We start from the raw sequence: 23,426 nt of genomic DNA on the forward strand, positions 1-23,426 counted from the left end.
CAATACTAAATATAATTCTCTGGTGGCAGAGATATCTATTATTAATAAGCTAACTTGGGGGTGATTATAAGATCATTTGGAGTATTGCCTTTACAGTGATAAAAAGTAATGGATAATTTCTGAATAGGTTATTAAGCTAGATAATTAAAAATAATTTTGTGTGCTAAATACAATGATAAGTAAAGGCCTTTTATAATTGTTTCCATCATGGAATTCCAGTAAAAATTTACACATTTTCCTTAAAATACTAATTAAATACCTGATCATTAAAAAAAGAATAACTGTATGCCTAATACATATTACAAGATGATTCTTCTTCTTCTTCTTTTTTTTTTTTTTTTCTTTTTTTGTTGCTTTTATCTAGTTGCTTCCAAGATCCGGTATTTACAGGAATATCATAACCGGGTTCTCCACAACATTTATCCTGTACCTTCAGGAACAGATATTGCAAACACCCTGAAATACTTTTCTCAGACCTTGTTAAGGTAAGCTTAAAATATCCTCTACTTTGAAAGAATTATTAGGTAGTTCTGCTGAATTGATTGGGATCTAAATCTTTATTGAACTGAACGTTTTGAAAGGCCTTGTGTTTTCTAGTGCTCTGCCAGAAGAGTCTGGACTCAAGCTTTCTAGGGGTATATAGCAGATGAGGTCAGAGGCCTAACTGATAAAAATGGCTACTGCCTGCTTTGCTCAGTTGAACATCTTTTCAAGAGGTTTAGATAGTGATAACAGTTATGTGTTTGGCACTAATATAGAGCAGAATTAAGAGAACCTGCATTGCTTAAAATTAAGAACAGGGAACACTCAGACTATGGAGTTCCCTAGTGGCCTAGTGGTTAAGGATCTGGCATCAGTGCTGTGGTGTGGGTTCAGTTCCTGGCCCAGAAACTTCAGTATGTTGCCGGTACAGCCAGAAAAAAAACCAGAATTATGCAGCATTTTAAGTTCATCAGTAATAGTTCCTATTTCTTGAAGTGTAATTTATGACAATAGCAATTGGTTTTAATCTGTGTAACACTTCAAGTGTTCAATATGCTTTACAATCGATATGGAAATTCTGTTGAGAACATCAAACAAAATCTCAGCGGCTCTTTTTATACTGTCTGCTTTGACTATGAGGTAGAGATAGGAGGGACCTACTTGCCTCACAGTTCTCATTAGGGAAAATAAGCAGGCAAAGGTGAGGCTTTCTAGTAAAGACTCAGTTGTTGGGGAAATAACATCGAAGTGAGAGCACCGGTTCCCTTTCCATTAAATTCTAAGGCTTGGTCTCTCCCATTACCACGATCTCCCCGCTCCACATCGGATTTTCAAAACACGTTTCTTTCAGCGATGTAACAGCAAAAGATTTGTAAGATAGGTGTTAGGGAAAGACTGCCTCAGAATGACTGGAGTGGCCCTGGAGTCACCAGCAGTCTAAGGCTTTGCCCTGGGCAGACCGAATGCTTTGTAGAAAGAAGCCTCATTAGGTCAAGTCAGCTCCTAGAATTCAGTCCTGGTATCTCTGTGTTCTTATTCTTTGAAATATTTCTTCTTTAGCCCCCTGAGTGTCCCTGTTCTATGTTAAAGGGATTCTGTTTATCAGATTTATGGATTTCATACTTGCTTAGTAAGTTTAGGACCTCGTTACAGGGCATTTCTCTGCTTTTCCAATGGCAGTGGAATAATTCGCTCAATTTTCACAGAACCAAGGCGTTCCAGACTGTTCTCTTGAATTCTCCTTTTGTCTTTGAGGTCAGGGTTCTCAATGGGAAATTTTCTTTATCACAAATTCTGAAAGCTCTCTAAGTGAGAGACACTTTTCAGTAGGAAGGGAATTCTGAATTCCATTTGCAAAGAAGCTATGACATCCTAGTTGGTGCTTTGAAACTTGCTGCTTAGGTCTTAATGTTAGGTGCAAAAATGTTAAGAAATTTGGGATACTGAAGTCATGTTTGCCAGACATGAGGATTCCATTTTCTTGAGCAGTGGATCATTAGAGTATGATCATGGGTGATGGCTTTTTAATGGGGAAACTGGTGTTAAAGTAGTTTATTCAAGTGGCTCTTGGAAAAGATTCTAGGCAATTGAGTTGAGTCGATTTTCAAAGGGAGACCACATCAACAACTCCTACTAATGACAGTACTATAGTAGTTATAATTATAATAGCAATGTTATATTATAATACATAATAGTAATTATATGTCAAGCACTGTTTTAAGCATTTTACAGGTATCATTTAACCCTTCTTCATAAATCTATGAAATAAGTATTCTATTATATCCATTTTATACATGATGAAATTAAAGCGCAGAGTGGTTACATGAGTTGCTCAAAGTTGAGAGTCTGGTGATTATTGGAACCAGAATTTGACCTTGGTCTTCCTATCCACAGGACACACTCTGAACAGTTAGGCTATGCTGCGTCTTCTTACTATTGATAGTTATTATATTAAGGGGCCCTTCTTTTAGTAAAAACTTGGTTTGGCCTTTGACAATGCTGGCATCTGTATGAGTCCATAGAGTATAGTTTTGGCTTTCTTTGAAACTAAGGGAAGAAAATAAATGCTTAGCGTAAAGATTTACCATCCTTTTAGGAGTTCAGTTGAGCTTTACCTGAGGCGATGTGGATAGCATTTCAATTCTCAGATGTTTTAGCTCTATTTCCCACTCAGCAATTTGTTGTGGCTAGCAGGTCAGAGCAGAGTCGACAGCCTAAGTAACACACACACATCAAGTAGAAGGGAGAAAGAAAACACTGAGGATTGTAACATGTCACTGGTTGGACTTAATACCTACAGGTTCAACTCTTGGACTAAATTCAATGCATTTTCTTTCTTCTCTTTATCTGCCACAGTTTAAATTTTTTTTCATCTCTTTGTCTACTTTCTAATAATTCCAGTAATACAGAACTTTAAATTATCGTCCTATGTATTAGACCAAATTATGATCATTTTCACTGTTGGTTTATTATCCATAATAATCATTTATGGTTCTTTTTTTTTTGTTGTTGTTGTTGTTGTTGCTATTTCTTAGGCCGCTCCCGCAGCATATGGAGGTTCCCAGGCTAGGGGTTGAATCGGAGCTGTAGCCACCGGCCTACGCCAGAGCCACAGCAACACGGGATCCGAGCCGCGTCTGCAACCTACACCACAGCTCACGGCAACGCCGGATCGTTAAGCCACTGAGCAAGGGCAGGGACCGAACCCGCAACCTCATGGTTCCTAGTCGGATTCGTTAACCACTGCGCCACGACGGGAACTCCCATTTATGGTTCTTTATATTACTTATGCTATTAGAAAGTTCAAGACAAATAAGATGGTCTAAGTATTTGGTGTCCAAGATTATTGACAGTAGTATTTTCTACTTACGGACAAGATGGTGTCTTTTGCATTTTATATAATTTATTATATACATTCAGAAGCACTTATTGTTTTCAGAATTCAGGTTCTTGGAAAGAAACATGAAAGCATTAAAGATGAATTCTCAGAGTAATCCCCTGTCTTTCTATTTGGGTATTCTCAATGAAGTTAAAATTATTATTTTGGTTAAAATACATAACATGAAGTTTTTTTTTTTTTTTTTGTCTTTTCTAGGGCTGCACGCACGGCATATGGAGGTTCCCAGGCTAGGGGTCTAATTGGAACTGTAGCCACCAGCCTACATACACCACAGCCACAGCAATGTGGGATCTGAGCTGTGTCTGTGACCTACACCAAAGCTCACAGCAACGCCGGATCCCTAACCCACTGAGCAAGGCCAGGGATCAAACCCGCAACCTCATGGTTCCTAGTCGGATTTGTTAACCACTGCACCGTGACGGGAACCCCCACATAACATGAAGTTCTAGCAGCATCATTTAAGTCATAATTTCATTTTTAGAGTAATAATCCTTTGGTATACATGCATGTGTACAACTCTCACTGATTTCAGTAGAGTTTTGTACATATTTTCAAAGGGTAGGTGTTTGAATTCAATTAATTTAATCCGTAGAAGAGGAGAGATTATGTGCAGGGAAGTACAGAGACCATAATTGACTATATCAGCAGTTGAATATCTAATAGGTCCACTTAGTGCATAGTCGGACTCATATTAGAGTTCATGGAAGTTTCCCAGACTCTAGGTTAGCAGAAGGCAAGTCCACTGTGTTACTCAGCTTGCTAGCTCTGGAGCCTAGAGCAGTGTTTAGTCCTTACAAGGAAATAGTTGAATTGAACTTAGTCCAGATTTCATCCATCACAGGAACTCTTCTAGAGAATTACTAATCTACCAGTGACCTGGGGTGCTGGGTAAGATTTTGTCCGAGTGCTAAGTTGTACTCATTTTAACTTAGTAGGGATCTAAGCGTGGCAATGGACATAGAGTTTACACACAGCTTCAGTTTAGTTTTTTATTTGCTTTTAGCATTAGAAGTGACTATGAAGATCATCTGGTTTGATCCCTCCTTGTGGCTACAGAGGAATCTTTCCATTTTTACTTTAGAAGCATTCTGGGACTGTATTTTAAGCATCTAAGGTCTTCTGTAAGGATCTTGCCTTTTACCTAGCAGAATATTTAAGGGCTTCCTTCTAGTCTTCTTATTGCAAATGTTCTTTTGGAATTCCTTCCCCCATATCCCTCTTCTGGTGCCATTCGAGCTACTAGCATATACAATTTTTAAAAACTTTTTTTTCTAGAGGGGGAGAAAGCTACTTTGTGCTAAATCTTTGGAGATTGTTTAATAGGTTTTTAAAAGTGATTCCAGCCTCAGTTCAATAATCTTAATTGAATTGTAATTCCTAATGGCTTAGAAAAATGATACAGACCTTCAAATGGTTTATTTGTAGTCCACAGAGTAGCTTTAGAACATAGCATGATCAAGTAAATTTTGTGTAGTTCATAGATCCAATTCAAATGTCAAAATTCATAGTCCTACAGAAAGTTTATTTGACATAGGAATTTTTGGTGCCATAAATACCTCAGGGCAACTTCTTATCTTTCCCCATACCCACAGAGTTCTTCTTCTCTTGGTTTCTCTTGATGTTGGTACTAAAACCTTGATAAAGAGAATCTCAGGAGTAAAGCGGAAAGGTGAAAATTGTTTGCTGGGCCAAACTCTTCTGAGCAGGGCATTCTTAATATTCTTTTTGGTTGGGTATATAGACCTCTGGGAAAGAATCTCAGATGGGGAAGATGGCTTTATCATTCCCAAGTGAGACAGTTTGGTTGGGGAAATAAGTTTTTTTTTCCTGAATAAACTTCACAAAACATCATGAAATCACAATGCATTGTACATTTATTCATGAGCCCTTCTTAAGTTATTCCACAAATGAAAACATTTCCTTACATTGAAACATGAATGGTAATTGATAACTGGTTTCATGGATAATTCATCTTCAGCCATTTTTTTCCCTCAACCTCACCTACTTACTAAATCTAAAGACAGTGAGAGAGTTTACTGATGTAGTGCGGACATTCTTCCCTCCCTGCATATGTGAAGTGTTGCTGCTCTCTTTCATGAGCCCTGCATAAACAGGAAGGGAAAAATATCAATGGAGAGGCTCCAAAGTTGATTTGACTAGTGTTTGTTAAATTACATCAAACTTTGGAAAAATACTAATGTGTATGTGAAAAAAAAAAAATAATGTGCTATATTTCCCCTACCAAGAAAAAGTTTAAAGAGAGCAAAGTACTTAAAGGAAAGCATTAATGTATGCTCTACAACTAATTTTATTCTCTAAGGCAGAATGTTGTGTTTCTATGCCACGCCTTGTACTTTAGGAAGGATGCCGGTGGTAGGATAACTTAGGGCTGAAGTTTGGGAAATAATATTTCTGACTTACATCCAATTCTAAAGGGATTTTCAGTGGGATAAAATCCTACAGGATTAAAACAGATTTTTGGTGAGTGGGCTTATCAAGACTATAATATTTAAAGGTGGTAATTTAGGAGTAATTGAGTTCTACAAGGAAAACATAAAGTCTGATGGAAAATCTGATGGTATTTATAATATAGGTAGGCAGGGGTAACTGGAATGTTGATATTATCCCATTGTAAAGTATAAGCTTACAAAGTTAAATACATCACACACACAAAAAGGTAAATTAAATCCCTCTAAACATAGAAAAAAATTACACTAAATCTTAAGTTATTTATTGCTAAGAATTATGATATAACTATTCTGAAATTATTTTTATTATTATAATTGTTTTTCCCTGGACATTGGGTAACAGAAGACAAAGGAAATCGAGGTAAATTAGGCACATGGAAAATAAAAAGCATGTAGTCATTTTTCTTACATTGTAACATATTTTGCACTGAGTAAATAAAAATAAATGTAAATTTGAAATAGCAAGCATGCTTGACACTAACCAATTATTCACACCACTGTAAAACTGTAAATGTAGTATCATTAACTAAGAATTAGTAATGTTTGATGCACAGAGAATAAGTGTAAAATAAGATTATTTCATGTAATGAAGCATTTATAAATTGTTATCTCTCGATTAACGTAGAAATGTTCTATATAAAAGCACTTTGTAAGTGCAGCAGATATTATCATTATAATGTATAGCTCTTGTCTTTAATGATTAAATAGTATAACCTAATTTAAATAACCTAAACATTTGGCTAAGCAGTCATTTCTTCTATTTTTAAATTAATGACTTTTCTGCTTTAGCACTTTTACTAAAAGGTTTTTATTTAAAAATTAATGCTAAAAGAAAGCCAACTCATTTTTAGGGGTTTATTTTTATTCCCATTAAACTTTTTTTTAACTTTGTAAATTATCTTTCCTTTAGTTTTTAGTGAGTTTTGTTGAATAATAACGTAAGTAGCGGCAGTAATGTATGAGATTTTATTGTATGATGTGTAGCTATATGACAGATACTGCTTGCTTAGTCTTTAGAATATTGAAGGTAACTATTTAATAAGCCACTGTTTGTATTCATAAAATAAAATCTTTCCTCCCCAACATGCAAAATTTTAAAAACAAACATAAATAACCATTATCATTAGTTCACAAACATATGCTATGGACCATCTACTCTATATTATTTTTAGCTTTTCCAATGTAGTTTAGCTAACATTTTAGAAATATGTATTATTTCTAAATTCATATGCCTGTTTAAACTTCATTATCTCAAATGATACTGACAGAATGTCATGAAACAGTATCATAATATACATATAGACATTATTTTGATGCAATAAACATGTGATTTTTAAGACTTTCTTAATAAACACACATGTTTATTCTTTGCTAAAACATGTTTCTGCAAGTGCCATACCTATATTTTGCAAGTTTTTATTTACCTGATTGAAACAGTCTTGCTGAAAATTTCCTTTGCTTGGAAAGCTCCTTTTAATTGGGAATAAAAGCCCTAACTCATTAGAAAAGCCATCATTTTTCCCTCCAGGAAACCTCTCGTTTATCAAATCGATAAACTGTAAAACATGGGTTTGGCACTGAAACATGCATTTTTATATTTTTGCTCCTTACTAACCAGATAACACATGAGATGCAATGCAACTTCCACACTTCCACAAAAGGAACCTTAACATTATTGGTACCTCTGAGCATGAAGCTATGCAACCCATATTAGATTTGTAGATGCTGCTGGTGTGGCAATTGCATCTTATGTGGGATGTATCTGGTGTTTTATTATTTGTTTTAGAGTGTCATTTCAATGTAATGTGCTGTTCTTTGTGTCTTTGTTGTCTCTTTTTTTTCTTTGTCCCCCCAACAGCATTTTGTCCCGCACAGGGAAGAAGGAAAACCAAGATGCCTCCAATTTGACAGTGCCCATGACCATGTGTCTTTTTCCTGTGCCATTCCCACTCACCCCATCTCTAAGACCGCAGGTCAGTTCCATCAACCCTACTGTTACTCGCTCCCTCCTTTACAGCGTCCTGCGAGATGCTCCCTCTGAACGTGGCCTGCAAAGTCGTGATGCTCACTTGTCAGACTACCCTTCTTTGGACTATCAAGGCCTCTACGTGACTTTGGTGACTCTCCTGGATCTAGTTCCTTTACTACAGCATGGCCAACATGGTAAGCATTTAATTGAAATCTTTGAAAATGTACATGTATGTTATGGATGCTGGAGACTGTTGTTACTGTAATAAATTGCTTGAAGGTCTTTGTGTGGCTAAAGTCTTTCTTATACTGAAACTTAATTATGGTGTTTCCCTTCCTATCTATTTTTTTTTTTTTTTTGCTGTATTACGGTCAGAGGGATATTATCCAAGTGGTCTGCATTGGGGGGAATGGGCTTAGAAAGGAATAAGATTATAAAAGGAACTTACCGATTCTCTCCTGATCTGCTTATCATGGAGAGTCTGGTGGAAATCATGTTTGGGGGTTAAGTTTTAAAAATCTGCTCCCCCAAAGAAAAATGTAAGAGGCAGAGCTTAAAGAGCAGCTCAAATCCACTGATTATTTCTGTGATTTGGGGGAGCAAATCACAGAATCTCTTTGAGACTCATTTTTCCTGTCTTGAAACTCAGGAGGTTTAGATAAGAAGACATATCTAAGAACTCTTTCGAGTTTAACTAACAATCAGTAGTTATTACAAAGTGTTGGCCAAGTGGTACAGTGTATGGCGCCATGTATAGTATAGATATGCCATGTGTGGCATATGCTATATTGTATTAGTGGTGTTTTATGACAGAAGCCCAAGCGCGTGCTTCTTTTCTTAACTATTCCCCGTCCTACTCTGTGTCTTTTGTAGATTTCATTATCTTGCATGTTTTCTAAACTATTCTAACCCATAAAAAGGAGCATGATAATATCCACTGCTTATGTATTAAGTATTATATTTGGGAGAATGAAATGAAAAACCATACAATAAGAAAAGGGATTTTTGCAGAAAATGAGCTTTTAATACATCAGTTGTTTTAATTTTAAAGCATTGATAATTTGGTCCATGGATGTCTGATAACTAAAGTTTCACTGTGCAGGAAAATTGGAATTTGGGAAATGGATGGGTGGAGGGGGGTTACTTTTCCTTTTAATTATGACTAACTCTCCTAAGAGACTGCTTAATGGTTTATTTAGTAAGATGTGTTCCCAACTTAAAAAATTTTTTTAAATATACTTTTATAAAAATTAAATGATAATTATTAATTTGTTTATTCTTATCTTTACAATTCTGTGTTACAGTGAATATAAAAAAGCATAGAAACTTGTGAGTTTGCTTATATTTCAATTTTGTAGCTGTTTTAAGCCTAGTCACTTTTACTGTGATCCTATCCCAGCTAAGACCTTAAAGGAAACGATTCTATAAATGTGAGGTTGCCAGAGCTTACTGTGGTGGTGAGCTTGTAGTGCTTTTCCTTTGTGACTACTGGCCTCATTGTTAGGGCCCCTTGCTTCAGATAAAAGCATTCCGTGTGGTAACTCACAGCCCATTTAACTGCAGTTAATGTGTCAATAGTGACAATTTTGGGGTTGGAGGTGATTTGTATTTTTACTTTTACACCCATAGCAATTTTGTGACTTTCCCCTCTCCTCTTAGCATAACAGAGCTTAGGAGTTAGGGAAAACTCACTAGATCATCCCTTGGAGGTTCAAAAACTGTACAACACTGTTTCACTAAGTGTGATCTGAACAACATCAGGGTTTCTAAAGGTACTTGGAACATAGGGTTCTGGTTCCCAAGCTGGAACTTCTGAATAAGAATGACCAAGGGGTGGGTCCTGAGGATCCGACTTCTTAACCAGTTATCCGGGTGATTCTTCCATACACTGAGTTTCAGAACCACTGCATTAGGGGCTTGAGACTGTCCTCACGTGGGGCAGTGTGGTGTACCCAACAGAATAGCATTTTTGTTGCAGTTTAGTTATTAACTCTCAGGTGAACTTGGGCCATCGCTTCCCTTCTCCAAGCCTTCGGTTTCCTCATATGAAAAATATTTCAGTGCCAGTGTTCTGTAATTAGGTGAAAATGCAGCTGAGAAGTCTTTTTATGCACAGCCTCAGTCAGTTCTTAGTAAAACACCTGGGAATTTCCCATTTCCTCAATTTGAGCTCGAGGTTGACTGACCCTCTCTCCCCAGTGTACAGTGTGGTCACACATTCTCTGCTCTCAGTTGATGTGCTGGCTGAGGTGCCACATTATTTCTAATGATAAACAGAAATTAACATCAGACGTCAAAAAAGCACTAAGAAAGTAAATCTACGAAACAAACAAGTGTAATAATTTTCTTTTGTAATGGGTATGAAAATGATCCAAGTCTTCATTGCCAAGTCTTGGCTGATGCGCTGTGCACTTGGGAGGTCCAGAGATATTGAGAGATACATTTAATGTGATGGGATTTTGTCTACATGCATTCTAAAGCTAAATAGTTATGGTGTTTTTGAATGTCCTCTATTTTTTACTCCTTGTGCAGGTGATAATAGTAACAGTATTAATAATCATAATAATGGCAATTATTTATGGAGCACACATTTTGTGCTATGTTAAGCATTTTATGTTTATTCTTCTCATTTAAACCTCCTAACAATCCTTCTAATGAAGTGAGGTAGGTACTGTTCCTATACCGTTTTAAAATGTTGTTAGAAAGATTATTATTAGGTGGCACAGCCTTCCGCAATAAGTGATAACCAAACGCACAGGGTCACACAGTATCAGTTTACCGTTTCCTTTCTTTGATGCATGCCAAATCTGCCACTGTGCTGGAAGATGCAGATTACCTCATTGCCCAAGTCTCCAGATGTAGGAAGATTGTTTGGTTGATGGAACAGAAATAGCCTGGTTTTATTTCCTGTCCTGTCCTTGACTTTTCTAAAACTTCCTATGGGAAAATAATTTAACATCTTTGTGCCACAGTTATCTGTGTAAAATGTAATGGAGGTAAGAATGCTGGAGGGATTTTAGGATTCCTTATTACGTGGAAAGTGCTTTTAATTTATGAAATCAAGGAGTAATATGAATACCAAATATTACTGAAGATGGATAAAGAGTTGAGGAAAAGCTCATGTCATAGATATGACTGACTCTTTAACAACTCGGGGGATTAATGGCACTAACCCCCCTTCCAATATAGTCAAAAATCTGCAATCTCTGCTACTCTATCTGCCTCAAACACAAAGGAATTGATGAGTGACTCATCCAAGAGCAGGTACCTGAAACAGTTTGGGTGGAATCAGGACTCAAACCCTAGTTCTTTTGATTCCACATATTATGATCTCTAATCAAGCACCACCTTTCCCCCAGATTTAAAGATATGCACAGTGAGAGTTCCCTTCTTGGCTCAGCGGTTAACAAACCCAACTAGGATCCATGAGGATGTGGGTTTGATCCCAGGCCTCACTCAGTGGGTTAAAGATCTGGTGTTACCATGAGCTGTGTTGTAGGTCTCAGTCTCGGCTCGGATCTGGCATGTGGTGTAGGCTGTAGCTCCGATTTGACCCCTAGCCTGGGAACTTCCATATGCCATGGGTGCAAACCTAAAAAAAAAAATATATATATATATGCACATTGAAGACACAGGTACTATATTTATTGAAAAAAAATCAATGTGTAAGTGGACCCATTCAGTTCAGGCCCATATTGTAAAAGAGTCACTGTATTTGTATTTCTTAATGCAGTCATTTGTTAAATATTGTGTATGTACTATACAGAGCAGTATGTTTCAGAACTCTTAATAGGCAGGGAGTGATGGTCACTTATAATATAAACCAGTTCTTAGAAACTTAAAGTGTAAAATTAGCCTTTTTTGGGGTTAAATGGCAGAACATTCAGTGACTGATTACTTGCTTTTGTTTTGTAGATCTTGGACAGTCAATATTTTATACAACTACGTGTTTGCTCCCCTTTCTCAATGATGATATTCTGAGTACTTTGCCCTACACAATGATATCCACCTTAGCTACCTTCCCTCCGTTTCTGCACAAGGATATTATTGAATATCTTAGCACATCTTTTCTACCAATGGCTATACGTAAGTTCAGTCTTAGATTATTTTTATGTGTTGTATGAATGGAAATTGCTTTTGCTGTCTTAGGCTGTAGATTTCCAGGATTATAATGGAATCACTTTCTATATACATGTGCTTTGATTAAATTTAGTCATTTCAGCATGATTGTTATGGTGACAAAGAAAAGAAAGACAATTATACCTTAGGATTGTTTTATTCATATAGTTTGATCTTCTAGGATAGGAAGAGAGAATATGTCAAGACACAGTGTATGTTTCCTACCTATAAATTATAGTGTTTTTTTTTCTTAGAAAAAAAAAAGGTTTGGAGAAGTGTTGCCTCAGATGCAAAAGCTAAGTAGAAGTTCTTACCTTTTGCATCTGAAGGGAATAGGATGTGACGGAAAGAGCAATGGATAGAATCAGTTCTGTCTGTCATCTGCTGTGGGCTGTTGGGCTGCTCACATAGTTGAAACTTCATCTCCAGAATGGTGATAACATCAGCGTTTCCTCACAAGGGTGTTGTGATGATGCAATGAGTCAAAATTTATGAAAACACTTTGCAAAAAGCTAAAGCTTGCAACTAATGTGCAAGGTACTGTTATAAACATGCAACTGATTTGAATTCTTTTTCACTTTTATAAACTTAATTCTGCAGGCTTTCCAGACATGTTAACAGAGAGAGAAAAAAAGCTTTTTTTTTAATGATAAAAATCCTTCTAAAGCTTTTTTTTTTTTTTTTAAGACATGGATAATTAATCTGCATTTCAGTGAATAATTTGAAAAGATTATGGGTTTAGAGGTCAAACGAATCTAGATTTAAGTCAGCTCTGAAACCAACTAGCTGTGTGACCTTAGGCAAGTTACCTAAGCTTTCAGTTTCTTACCTGTAGTATAAGAATAATGATATATAGCTGCCTCATAAGGTTGTTGTGATAATTGAGATGATTAACTGGAACACTGGTAGGATGGTAGCAAAATGCCTAGTGTTCAATAAGTGTTAGTTTACTTCTTTCCTTCCCTTGACTCGTTCTGTAATAATAACTATTGGTCACATTAAATTCGTAGGGATCATTTTCACCATTTTAATGTTATGTACTTATGTTTTATTAAAGTCATCGCTCTGTAATAACAGTGTAAAAATATGTACCTCTGAGCTACATTTATGTATTTTATAATTGAGTTTAATTTTAGCAATGGGATTGTAATTTTCATGTCTTTTAAACAGAGTCTGACTTCTGTCTAAATTATATAATGATTAGAAAAACCATCAGACCGATTATAATGGTCAAATAATAGAATATTTGCCTTTTCTCTTTCTTGGTTCTATATAACCTTGCTGACAAGGACTTGTTAATGGCTACCGCCTCAGATTTGTATAGTCATATTTTTTAAATAAGTATGTTAACTGCTAAACTTAGGCATTGGAATTTTTTTTAAGAATAGCAGGTGAGGGTGCATCTTTCTAATGAGTCTAATTCACTATATCCTTCCTTCTTAGAAATACGTTTAATAATTTTGGGAGGGGTGGTGCGTATATCAGGTCTCTGAAGTTATACTTAAGAGTGACCAAGCATGTGACAGCTGGCAAATTTTTTTCTTCACCCTTGGTTATTAATTTCTAATTAATTAGAAACAGACCCCAAAACATGCCTGGTAGTCACCCTGGAATCTTATTTAAATGTACGAACCTTGGCACCTGAGGAGAACAAAATGCTAAATTGAATTCACAAAATTTGTGTGAATTTTAATGTTCATTAGTAGAGTAGCTTGGTGTTTGTTTAAAGGTATGGACAAGTCCCTTCTGTCTCTAGGACTCCACTTTTAAAAAAACTGTAAAGGAGAGATTTGGAAAAAAATGTCCCATCTCTAAGGTTATTTTTGGCGTAATAATTCTAGGTTAAATAACATCAATCTTATTTTATGTGAGCGGCACATCTTTCTCTGATGCAAATGCTGATTTGTTTCATTTATTTTGTTGCTCTGGTTTTAGTCTTAGTTCTGACTTTCTCATTTCTCATCACCAGAGAGATGGTTCAGTTGTTATCATGTTTAAATCTTTGAAAATAAATTGTGGTACTAACCTTTAAAGTCAGATTCTATTAAATGATTCAGGTGGTTTTTTTTTTTTCTTCTTCTTCTTCTTTTTTTCCTCCCTACTTGTTCCTTCACAAAGTAGATAAAAAGACACAGATCCAAAGATGGAGGGAATTGAGTTACAGATTAGTCATCTCAAACTGAATTGATGTGGGAATGTGTGTTTGTTGCTTGCATCCACGTTGCTTTTATTTTTGGAAGTTGTTTCGGTGCATAGAAATTCTGACCAAAACAAGAGGGGAGCATTTAACTTTTAGAATAGTTTTATTTCAGGCCTGAGATGTTAGGGCAAAGGATGTTGCATTTTCTGAGTACTTGATAAAGCCTTTAAGATGAAAATGTTTTACCTCTTTGATATGATATTTCCAGGGTCAAATGTAAAACCTAGACAGTTTTTCAGATGTTAAATGATTATATTGTTAGGGACCTAGAAGGTGAAGTTCTGAGCTTTGAGAGGGGACCTAATGAAGTATTTCAGTTCCTTCAGTTTAAGAGCCCTGCATCTATATCAGTTATGACTTTTATGTCATTTTTGTCAATAAACCAAGTGCTGCACTTTCATTTTAAATAACTCCTTCGAGGTGCTGCAGAGCAAACTTCACTTTATTATAAAAATTTCCTTTGACATAACCTTTCTTATTAATTCCTTGCTTGTATACATATTAAGATACACTTTTTTTTTAATTCTGAATGTGTGCAATAGACTTTGTTTATAAATATATATTAAAGGAGTTACTAAGAATTGAAAAAGTCATTTGCATTTCACCGTGGAAACCTCTCTCTTTCCACAAAGGTTCTGTGATTTGTGGACCAAATTGAAATATGGATGTTGCGAAGTTGATACTTTGGCAGAGAAGCAAAAAAGCAAGTTTTAAATGGAGATTAATTGATGTAGGCTACATTATTTTAAAGAAAATAATAAAGCCAAACAATTAAATCGGTGAAAGATTCTTCTAGTGGTATCTTGGTATCCTGAACTATGCAGTCTCATCTAGTTTCTTTTCCAACTTAAATTTCCTCAGAAGTCACCCTCAGGAAAAAAAGTTCATTTAGATCTTTACAATGAATTAAAAGCAACGATATGATTTCATTGACCTTCCAAATCATTGGACCTGTATCATTTTTTGTTTTACTGCTACAGAGGATGTGTATTATGTTCTATGATCTTCTAAAAACTAATAGGTAAATATGATAAAGTCAGTAAAACACCAACAGAACATATTGATGATATTTAAATAATCTTTTATACATAAAATCTGTTTTATCAGCTAATGATTGTTTCTATAAAGTAGATCTTACCATCTTTTACGAGCTTTATTTTTGAGTTGGGGGAAATGTTTTAGAATAGGAATTCAGAAGGGTTGAATTATAGTCCCTTGACTATTTGGCAAATCTCCTAACCTTATCGAATTTTAGTTTCTTTAATTGTAAATTTGTGAATAATCAGAACTTCCCCTGTCTACATCCAAAATTTGTTGTGAAGACCATGAGCTAACATCTGGGAACGGCCTTGGAATATTGGTCGGATGTTATGCCACTGCATAACAACAGACCAAACACAAAGTCAAATGCCAGATGTGTCAAATCCTATTGCAACTAATTCCAATATTCTGCTCAAAATCACGTGTTGGACTGAAATTTTGTCGTCTTAAATATTGCTTGAAATAGGGGGCCGTTTGCTGGGGCTTGGGACTTTTTCCACCTATAGTGTATTGTGTAACAACAGTAAGTGTTATAATAGATTTTGATCTCATAAAACCAGACAGAACACCTCTGCAGTGTTGATGGGCAATCCTGTCTCTAAGACTTTTCATTAATCTCCTATCCTTGCACATATTTTAGTGCTGCACAGACTTCAGGGTCATTGTGTCTTAGTCCCTTTATGTGGAACTGATATGACCCTCTGACACATAGGCATCTTAAACTCAAACCCTATCTCATGGAACGCAATTACCTCTGCTTTCACAGACAGAGGCCACTTGCTAATCCAGGCAGTACAGTTTGGCAAAGCACAGGAAATAGTTCTGTCATATGGCAGAATTGGCATCAGAATGTTTTTCTTCTTCCTAAATGATTCCTTTACTTTTACCCCTTAAAAAAGTATTAGGCTAGAGGGGCTATTTAAATGTATTTCAATTCAGACTACTTCTTACCACTGTCTCTTCTCTGAACCAGTCCAATAGCTTCTGAGATGGTCCCCCTGCTTCTAGCCTCTCTCTCTCTTTTTTTTCTAAAGGCTGCATCTGAGGCATATGGAAGTTCCCAGGTTAGGGGTTGAATCAGAGCACCACAGCCACTGGAACACCAGGTCTGAGCTGCATCTGTGACCTACGCTGCAGCTTGTGGCAATATTGGATCCTTAATCCACTGAGACCAGGTATCAAACCCACATCCTCACAGAGACTATGTTAGGTTCTTAACCAACTGAGTCCCAATAGGAACTCCCTTGCTTCTACTCTTAACCCTCCTACAGCCTGCTCTCCATCAAAAAACCAGAGCTATCCTCCAAGTATGTGGACCTGATCACGTCACTTCCTTCTTCAGGACTGTCTAGTAGCTTCCCATCCCTCCTGCAAATCAAATTCAATATCCTTCCATGGCCCACAAAGCCCTCTGCTTTGTGATCTGGCCCCTGCCTACCTCACTACTTTATCACTGCCTCTGCTAATGCTCACTCTGCTCGGTCCACATTGGCCTTTCTGCAGTTTCATAAAGGCACCGAGCTTTTGCTTTTTCTCCAGGCTTTCCCCTCTGTCTCAAAAGCCCTTCTTAAAAATGGTCACATGATTTGCTTTCTCACTCTCTTCAGGTCTCAGCTCAAGTATCACATCCTCCCAGAGGCCTTTCCTTAACTTCAAGCTAGAACAAGACCTGCTGCTCTCTACCTGGCCCCTTGCCCTGCTTTATATTTCTTCACAGGTATTTGTTTGCCTGTTCCTCTAGAGTAGTGCTGTCCACAGAACCTTCTGCAATGATGGAAATGTAATAAAAGCCAGCAGAGTAGCCACTAGCCACATGTGGCAGCTGAGTGCTTGAAATGTATCTAGTGAGAGAGAGGAACTGAATTTTTAATTTAGTTTAGTTTTAGTTTAAATTTAAATAGTCACATGTGGGAGCTCCCATCATGGCGCAGTGGTTAACGAATCCCACTAGGAACCACGAGGTTGTGGGTTCGGTCCTTGCCCTTGCTCAGTGGGTTAACGATCCGGCGTTGCCGTGAGCTGTGGTGTAGGTTGCAGACGCGGCTCGGATCCCGCTTTGCTGTGGCTGTGGTGTAGGCCGGCGGCTACAGCTCTGATTCTACTCCAAGCCTGGGAACCTCCATATGCCGCGGGAGCGGCCCAAAGAAATAGCAAAAAGACCAAAAAAAAAAGTCACATGTGGCTGCCATATTGGACAGCACAGCTCTGGCATTTAAGCTCCATAAGGACAAAGACTGCCTTTCTTGTTTGTGGCTGTGTCTCCAGGGCTTAGAACAATGCCTGGTACATAGGAGATACTGAAAAAACATACTCCATGGAGGAATAAGTGACTAGAGCATTAGCTATGAAGTCAAGTGACTTAGGCTGTAGTCCTGATAATTAGGGTGGTGTTCTTATGCAAAACTTCATTTCTCTTTTATAAAATGACTTTTCTTTGGGGATGAGAATCGTGTAAGATAGCACATAGCATACACACAGTAGCACATCAGGAATTATAAAATGCAGGAACAGATTTTGGAATTGTTATTGTTTGAGGAGGGAGGGAATGGTGGTAATGGATGTTTTGGTGGTGCTGGGAGGATCAGGGGATAGGTTTTAAAACTTAATTATATTTCCTGAGCACAATACTAAACGTAAAATTTTCTTATTTTGATTAATTCTCTGCTTCCTTCCATTGTGTGTATCTTTGGCCTTAGACGCTCTCATGGGGACAAGCTGCACATCTGTTTACTTCATGCCTTTTTAACAAGATTCAATAAATGATGTGTGCCTCTGCATGTTTATTATGTTAGAATTGTGGTGATTTTGGTCAGTCTGTTAGGAGGCTAAGAAATTGCAAGGCAGCGTCTGTTTATAGAGGTATTGGAGCCAGTTTCTGAGGGTTTGAGCCAGGGGAACACTCTTGGCTTTGTGGCTGACCATCCTTGAGGGAAAGCGTGGATTTGTAGGGGTAGGAGGGACATTCAAAGGTCACCGAGCCATTTGGGCTGTTCTGCAAATAAACTGCATTTAAATCATCCCAGACATTTGGGCATCTCTCCCATTTTTAAAGGCCTTTAGGCACAATGATTCTCAGCCTCCCTTAATAGTAATTTTCATTTTTAGAAATACCTATAATTTAAAGTTTGAAATGAATTCAAACAGAGGTGAAAACACTTGTCCCCAGTGGATTAGATATAGTATACATATAATTATTTTTCCTTGAGTATATTGAAGATTACACTTTCTTTTTGCTTTTTTTCCCCCTTAAAAACAAAGAACACAAGGGGCATGCAATTATTCCTCCTACACCTGGATGCCTTTCTGAGTATTTCCTTTCTTGTTCTCATCCTTCTGGTAGTACTTCTCAAATGTAGTTCCAAGGCCTGCTTGCATCATAATCCCTTGACGTCCTTATTAAACATGTAGCTTTCCTGTTCCAAACCGACTGAGTTAGACCTTTCTAGATGTGGTCCCCAAAAGCTGAATTTGAATAAGGTCCTTGTTTACAGTTTGAGAGCAACTGAGTCTTGTTCTTGAGGCTATGGCTCCAAGATTTTCATCCTTGATCAATCACATTTGATTAATCAACTTGGTGTGTGTGCGTGTGTCTTTTTAGGGCTGCACTCATGTCATATGGAAGTTCCCCGGGCTGCTAGGGTCTAGTCGGAGCTGCAGCTGTCAGACTGCGCCAAAGCACGGCAACATTGGATCCAAGCTGCATCTGCGACCTATACTGCAGTTGTGGCAAGGCCAGATTCTTAACCCACTGAGCAAGGCCAGGGATCAAATCTGCATCCTCATGGATACTAGCCGGATTCTTAACCCCCGAGCCATAGTGGGAACTCCTAATTAATCAACTTCAACATCCAAGAGCAGTGAACTGATCCTCACATCTTTTTATAACAATATTAATAATAATAATTATTATAATTATTTTGCTTTTTAGGGCCTCGATTGCGGCATATGGAAGTTCCCAGGCTAGGGGTCTAATCAGAGCTGTAGCCCCTGGCCTACACCACAGTCACAGCAATGTGGCATCCGAGGCATGTCTGTGACCAATACCACAGCTCACGGCAGTGCTGGATCCTTAACCCACTGAGTGAGGCCAAGGACCGAACCTGCATCCTCATGGATACTAGTCAGATTCATTTCCACTGAGCCACAATGGGAACTCCCCTTTGTATAATTAATACTGCTTATTTATATTGTATTGCCAAACTGATTTTATGTACTTGAATATCACCTGCTTGGTAGGTTAGCAACAGCCCAACAGCAAGGGATTAATAAAAGCGAACTCAGATGTATGGAACTTAGAGATCTGTTTTATTTGTTTATTTCTTTAACACTATCATAAAGGCCACTGTTCGTTGTGGTGCTCAAAGTTTTTTTTGTAAAAAAATCATATTAAAATTTTTTTGGTCTTCCGTATTATGTGACAGACTTTTTGTTAGTGCTTTAATGCATCTTTTATACATGTGTTTTATGATACAGTGCCTTATTCTTTTGGTGGTAGGTGAGATACTGTTCCCACTCATTGTACTTTAATGCTTTAAAACAAAGCAGATTTTTTTTCTTTTGTCTGTATTGATGACCTGCATTATGTGTTAGAAATTGAGAGTTGACTTTTTGAGGTGTTTATATTCACTGTATACTGTTCTGTTCATGCTTTCTTGACAATTTGCCACAGGAGCCCAATTATAAGGAGAGGTTTCTGCTATTTCTGCCATTATCCTAAGAAAAGGAATTCATTTTACATTTGAGTCCTTATAAAGTTTCTCCTATGTGGGCCCTCTCTCAGTTACTGTGTCAAGAATGATAAGTATTCTGGAGATCACGTGTTACTCTGAATGACCTCCATCAACGCTAGTTTTGAATTCTTATAGAGGTTACCTGAAATACTCTGTTAAAAAAGAAAGAGAAAGAAATTTAAAACTGTGTTGGATGTCATCGTAAACAAGCCACTTAAAGATGTCTTAAAAGCAGTATGTAAGTGGTTCGAACATGGAGATCACAATTATACTGCTATAAGATGCATTTTGAAGAAACCAACTGGCTTTGTGTTGAGTATAATGTCCAGGAACAGCGTTATTCAAAGATTCAAAAAGTGTTTTATTTCAAACAACTCAGATGGTTGTGAAGATGGTAAGCTCTAGAAAAACTAAAAAAGCAATTGTCCTGGTGGTTAAGATGCTGACGATGAAATCACATGTGAAAGTTTGAATAAAATAGTTTAATGATTGGTGAGAGCTGAAGATAATTTTAAATTAATACGCTATTTTTTATAATACACAATTTAAAATTTGTTATTTGTAACAAAATGAAAAGTTACCCATTATGAGTAGAAGATTTCATCTCCATCTCTTCAACTTAATACATTTAAAATTCTAGTTGCTTTCTTATTGGGATAATCTTCAACATGAGTTTATATTTGGTACATGGAAGATTCCTCTTTTCCACCTAGATATAAACATCTTGGAAACAGAGATCACATATAATTACAGTTCTGATAAAGCCATTCCATTATGTTCTGGCATTATTCTTGCTTCTTGAAGATTCTCACTAAATGTTGGCCATTGATGATGACTACTCTATGCCTGGACAAATTCTGTGGCTTTATTTATGCAAAACTTCTATTGATTTAGTTGGGATTGTTTTTCAAGTTTCTTCTCAGCTCTTGTGCTCTATGCAAAGTAACAACTAAATATATATGAATATATATAAATGGTGTCTAATCAAAACAATTTCGGTTTCAGTGGGCTCCTCAAGGAGAGAAGGCGTTCCTGCCCATGTTAATCTCTCTGCATCATCCATGCTAATGATTGCAATGCAGTACACATCCAATCCAGGTAAGTGGAAATTTGGGTGACTTTACTAATTCTAAAAGCAATAATTAAACAAGATATCAAATAAGCAAGCTAGAAATTCTCATGTGAGAGGAACGTCTCTTGGTGAATAGACAACTGGAGATGTGTTAGAAAACAGACTTTCAAGTTGACATAAATTTCCTTTGTCTTTTGTATTAGCAGTAATCTTGCTGGTTAGGAATATTTTTAGAATGTTTGAGAATGCAGTTTTAGAACAATGACTGGACATTGCTTGAATATAAGTATATAGAGATAATTCAGCTAGAAATACAAAAATCACCTACAATTCTAACAATTAAAGAAACCACTGTGAATATTTTGCGGATTTCCTACTCTAATGCCACATAAATATACTTGCACATAAATCTTTTACTGCTTTTCTGACTATTTCCTTAGAATAATTCATAAAAGAGGGCGTGATGGGTTGAAGGGCTTGAAAAACATTTCAGTATTCCTACTAATTACATATGAAAGTACACTGTCACCTGTCATTGAGTATTATCATAATATTTGTATAGAAATGGACAGATGAAAAATAATGTCTTGTTTTGACTTGCGTTTCTTTGATTCCTAGTAATGTTGCACAGGTTTAATCTCATATGCTCTGGTTTCCATTCATCAGGGTAATTGCAGATGAACTTTGGGAAACTGACCTAAAGGGGGCTGACTGTTGGAGTCACATGCTAAGATATGAACTCAGTTTTTATTTTCATTTGGAGAGTGAACAAATTTGGTGGTACTGTTTTCAACCTTCCACATCATGAATAATAATTGAGTTTTTCACTCAAGATGAGGAAAACCATTTTTTTCATTTCAAAATCTTAATCTTCTTAGTCTGGAGTATCTTCCTTTAAATATGAAATCTCTTATTACATGAGTTTATCTACAATGTATATTTTGGGGGAAATTATGTCTCATATCTCACTTTGGCTAAAGGGACCATCATAATATCACTTATGTTTATTATATGTTATGTCCTGAAAAAAACCCTTCATTTAGAATCTAATTAGTTAAGTAGTTAACTAAAGTCGCATGATGTGGCTTTGGTCCTAATTTCTAGGTTGGGAGGCAATAAAGTAGGTCTGGTTGAATCACGTGCTTTTAGGTTTGGGGTATATGGGTTCACATTTGAGCTCAGAGCAAATCGCCCATTAGCATAACCTTGAGCAAGTTCCTTAACTTCCCTAAGACTAAGCTTCCTCATCTATAAAATGGAATAATTCTTCCTGTAGTACCTTAAAATGTTGTTGTGAGGATTTAATGAGCTAAGTATGCGTAAAGTACTTCCTTAGCAGAACGACTTGGCATATCTTAAACACTGCTCAATAAATAGCCAACATGGATTTCTACAGTCTGTCCTTGTCTTCTTGGCGTTGAACATTTCACTGGGAAACCACTGTGATAGGTTAGAGTTACTTCTATTCTTTGTAAATCTTTATTCATGAGGGAACATTTATAGTCAGCTATTCTATGATAAGAATATTTGGGACCTCAAATTAATCTTGTGATGGGGGAAACTGTTAAGAAGTGAGGTGTTGTCCACCAGGGGGCTCTGTGAAACATCAGTATCCTTTGAACTTTCATTTATTTAGTTTTAATTTTATTTTTTATTTTTTGCCTTTTAGGGCCAAACCCATGGCATATGGAGGTTCCCAGGCTAGGGGCTGGATCGGAGCTACAGCTGCTGGCCTACACCACAGCCACAGCAATTCAGGATCTGAGCCATGTCTATGAGCTACACCACAGCTCACGGCAAGGCCGGATCCTTAACCTACTGAGCAAGGCCAGGGATAGAACTTGCTTCCTCATGGATACTAGTCAGGTTCTTAACCTGCTGAGCCACAACTGGAATCCTCCCCCCGCCTCCTTTCTTTTGAACTTTTAAAATTTAGGGCCGCACCTGTGGTATATGGAAGTCCCAGGTAAGGGGTCAAATTGGAGCTGTAACCACCGGCCTAAGCCACAGCCATAGCAACATGGGATCTGAGCCTCTTCTGCAACCTGCAGCACAGCTCACAGCAACACTGGATCCTTAACCCACTGAGCCAGGCCAGGGATCAAACCCGCATCCTCATGGATACTAGTCAGGTTCCGTTCACTGAGCCACAATGGGAACTCCATATCCTTTGAACTTTTATTGAGGAAGACAGCAAGTGGCAGTTTGGTCCTTGTAACTGTTTGGATGGAGCACAGTTCTTGATCGAGTACCAGGAATTCACTGAGGAACTCCTGTGTACATGGCTCTGTGCTATGTGTTGTGAAAACCACCCTGAAATGCAACTTGCTATGGAGCTTATGTCTAATTGGGAAGATTAGGCATATTCACATAAATCACGCTTTTGGAAGTTTTATTGGAGTATAGTTGATTTACAATGTTGTGATAATGTCTGCTGTACAACAA

The 23,426-nt window shown here is 37.2% G+C and overlaps 1 protein-coding gene across 4 annotated transcripts in view; it reads left to right on the forward strand.

Moving 5' to 3' along the window:
• Positions 1-23,426, forward strand: part of UNC79 (unc-79 homolog, NALCN channel complex subunit) — a 263,893-nt gene that overhangs the window by 38,830 nt on the left and 201,637 nt on the right. For 2 of the 4 annotated variants that reach the window (XM_047795599.1, XM_047795600.1), the window contains exons 2-5: positions 365-485; positions 7,709-8,013; positions 11,735-11,905; positions 20,915-21,007. In XM_047795599.1, the coding sequence (XP_047651555.1) occupies positions 365-485; positions 7,709-8,013; positions 11,735-11,905; positions 20,915-21,007 (690 nt within the window). Of the gene's footprint in view, positions 1-364; positions 486-7,708; positions 8,014-11,734; positions 11,906-20,914; positions 21,008-23,426 lie in introns of those variants that run through there. The other 2 variants (XM_047795601.1, XM_047795602.1) reach the window with 2 other exon arrangements.

Source organism: Phacochoerus africanus, chromosome 9 (assembly GCF_016906955.1).
Source record: "Phacochoerus africanus isolate WHEZ1 chromosome 9, ROS_Pafr_v1, whole genome shotgun sequence".
Taxonomy (NCBI): Eukaryota; Metazoa; Chordata; class Mammalia; order Artiodactyla; family Suidae; genus Phacochoerus; species Phacochoerus africanus.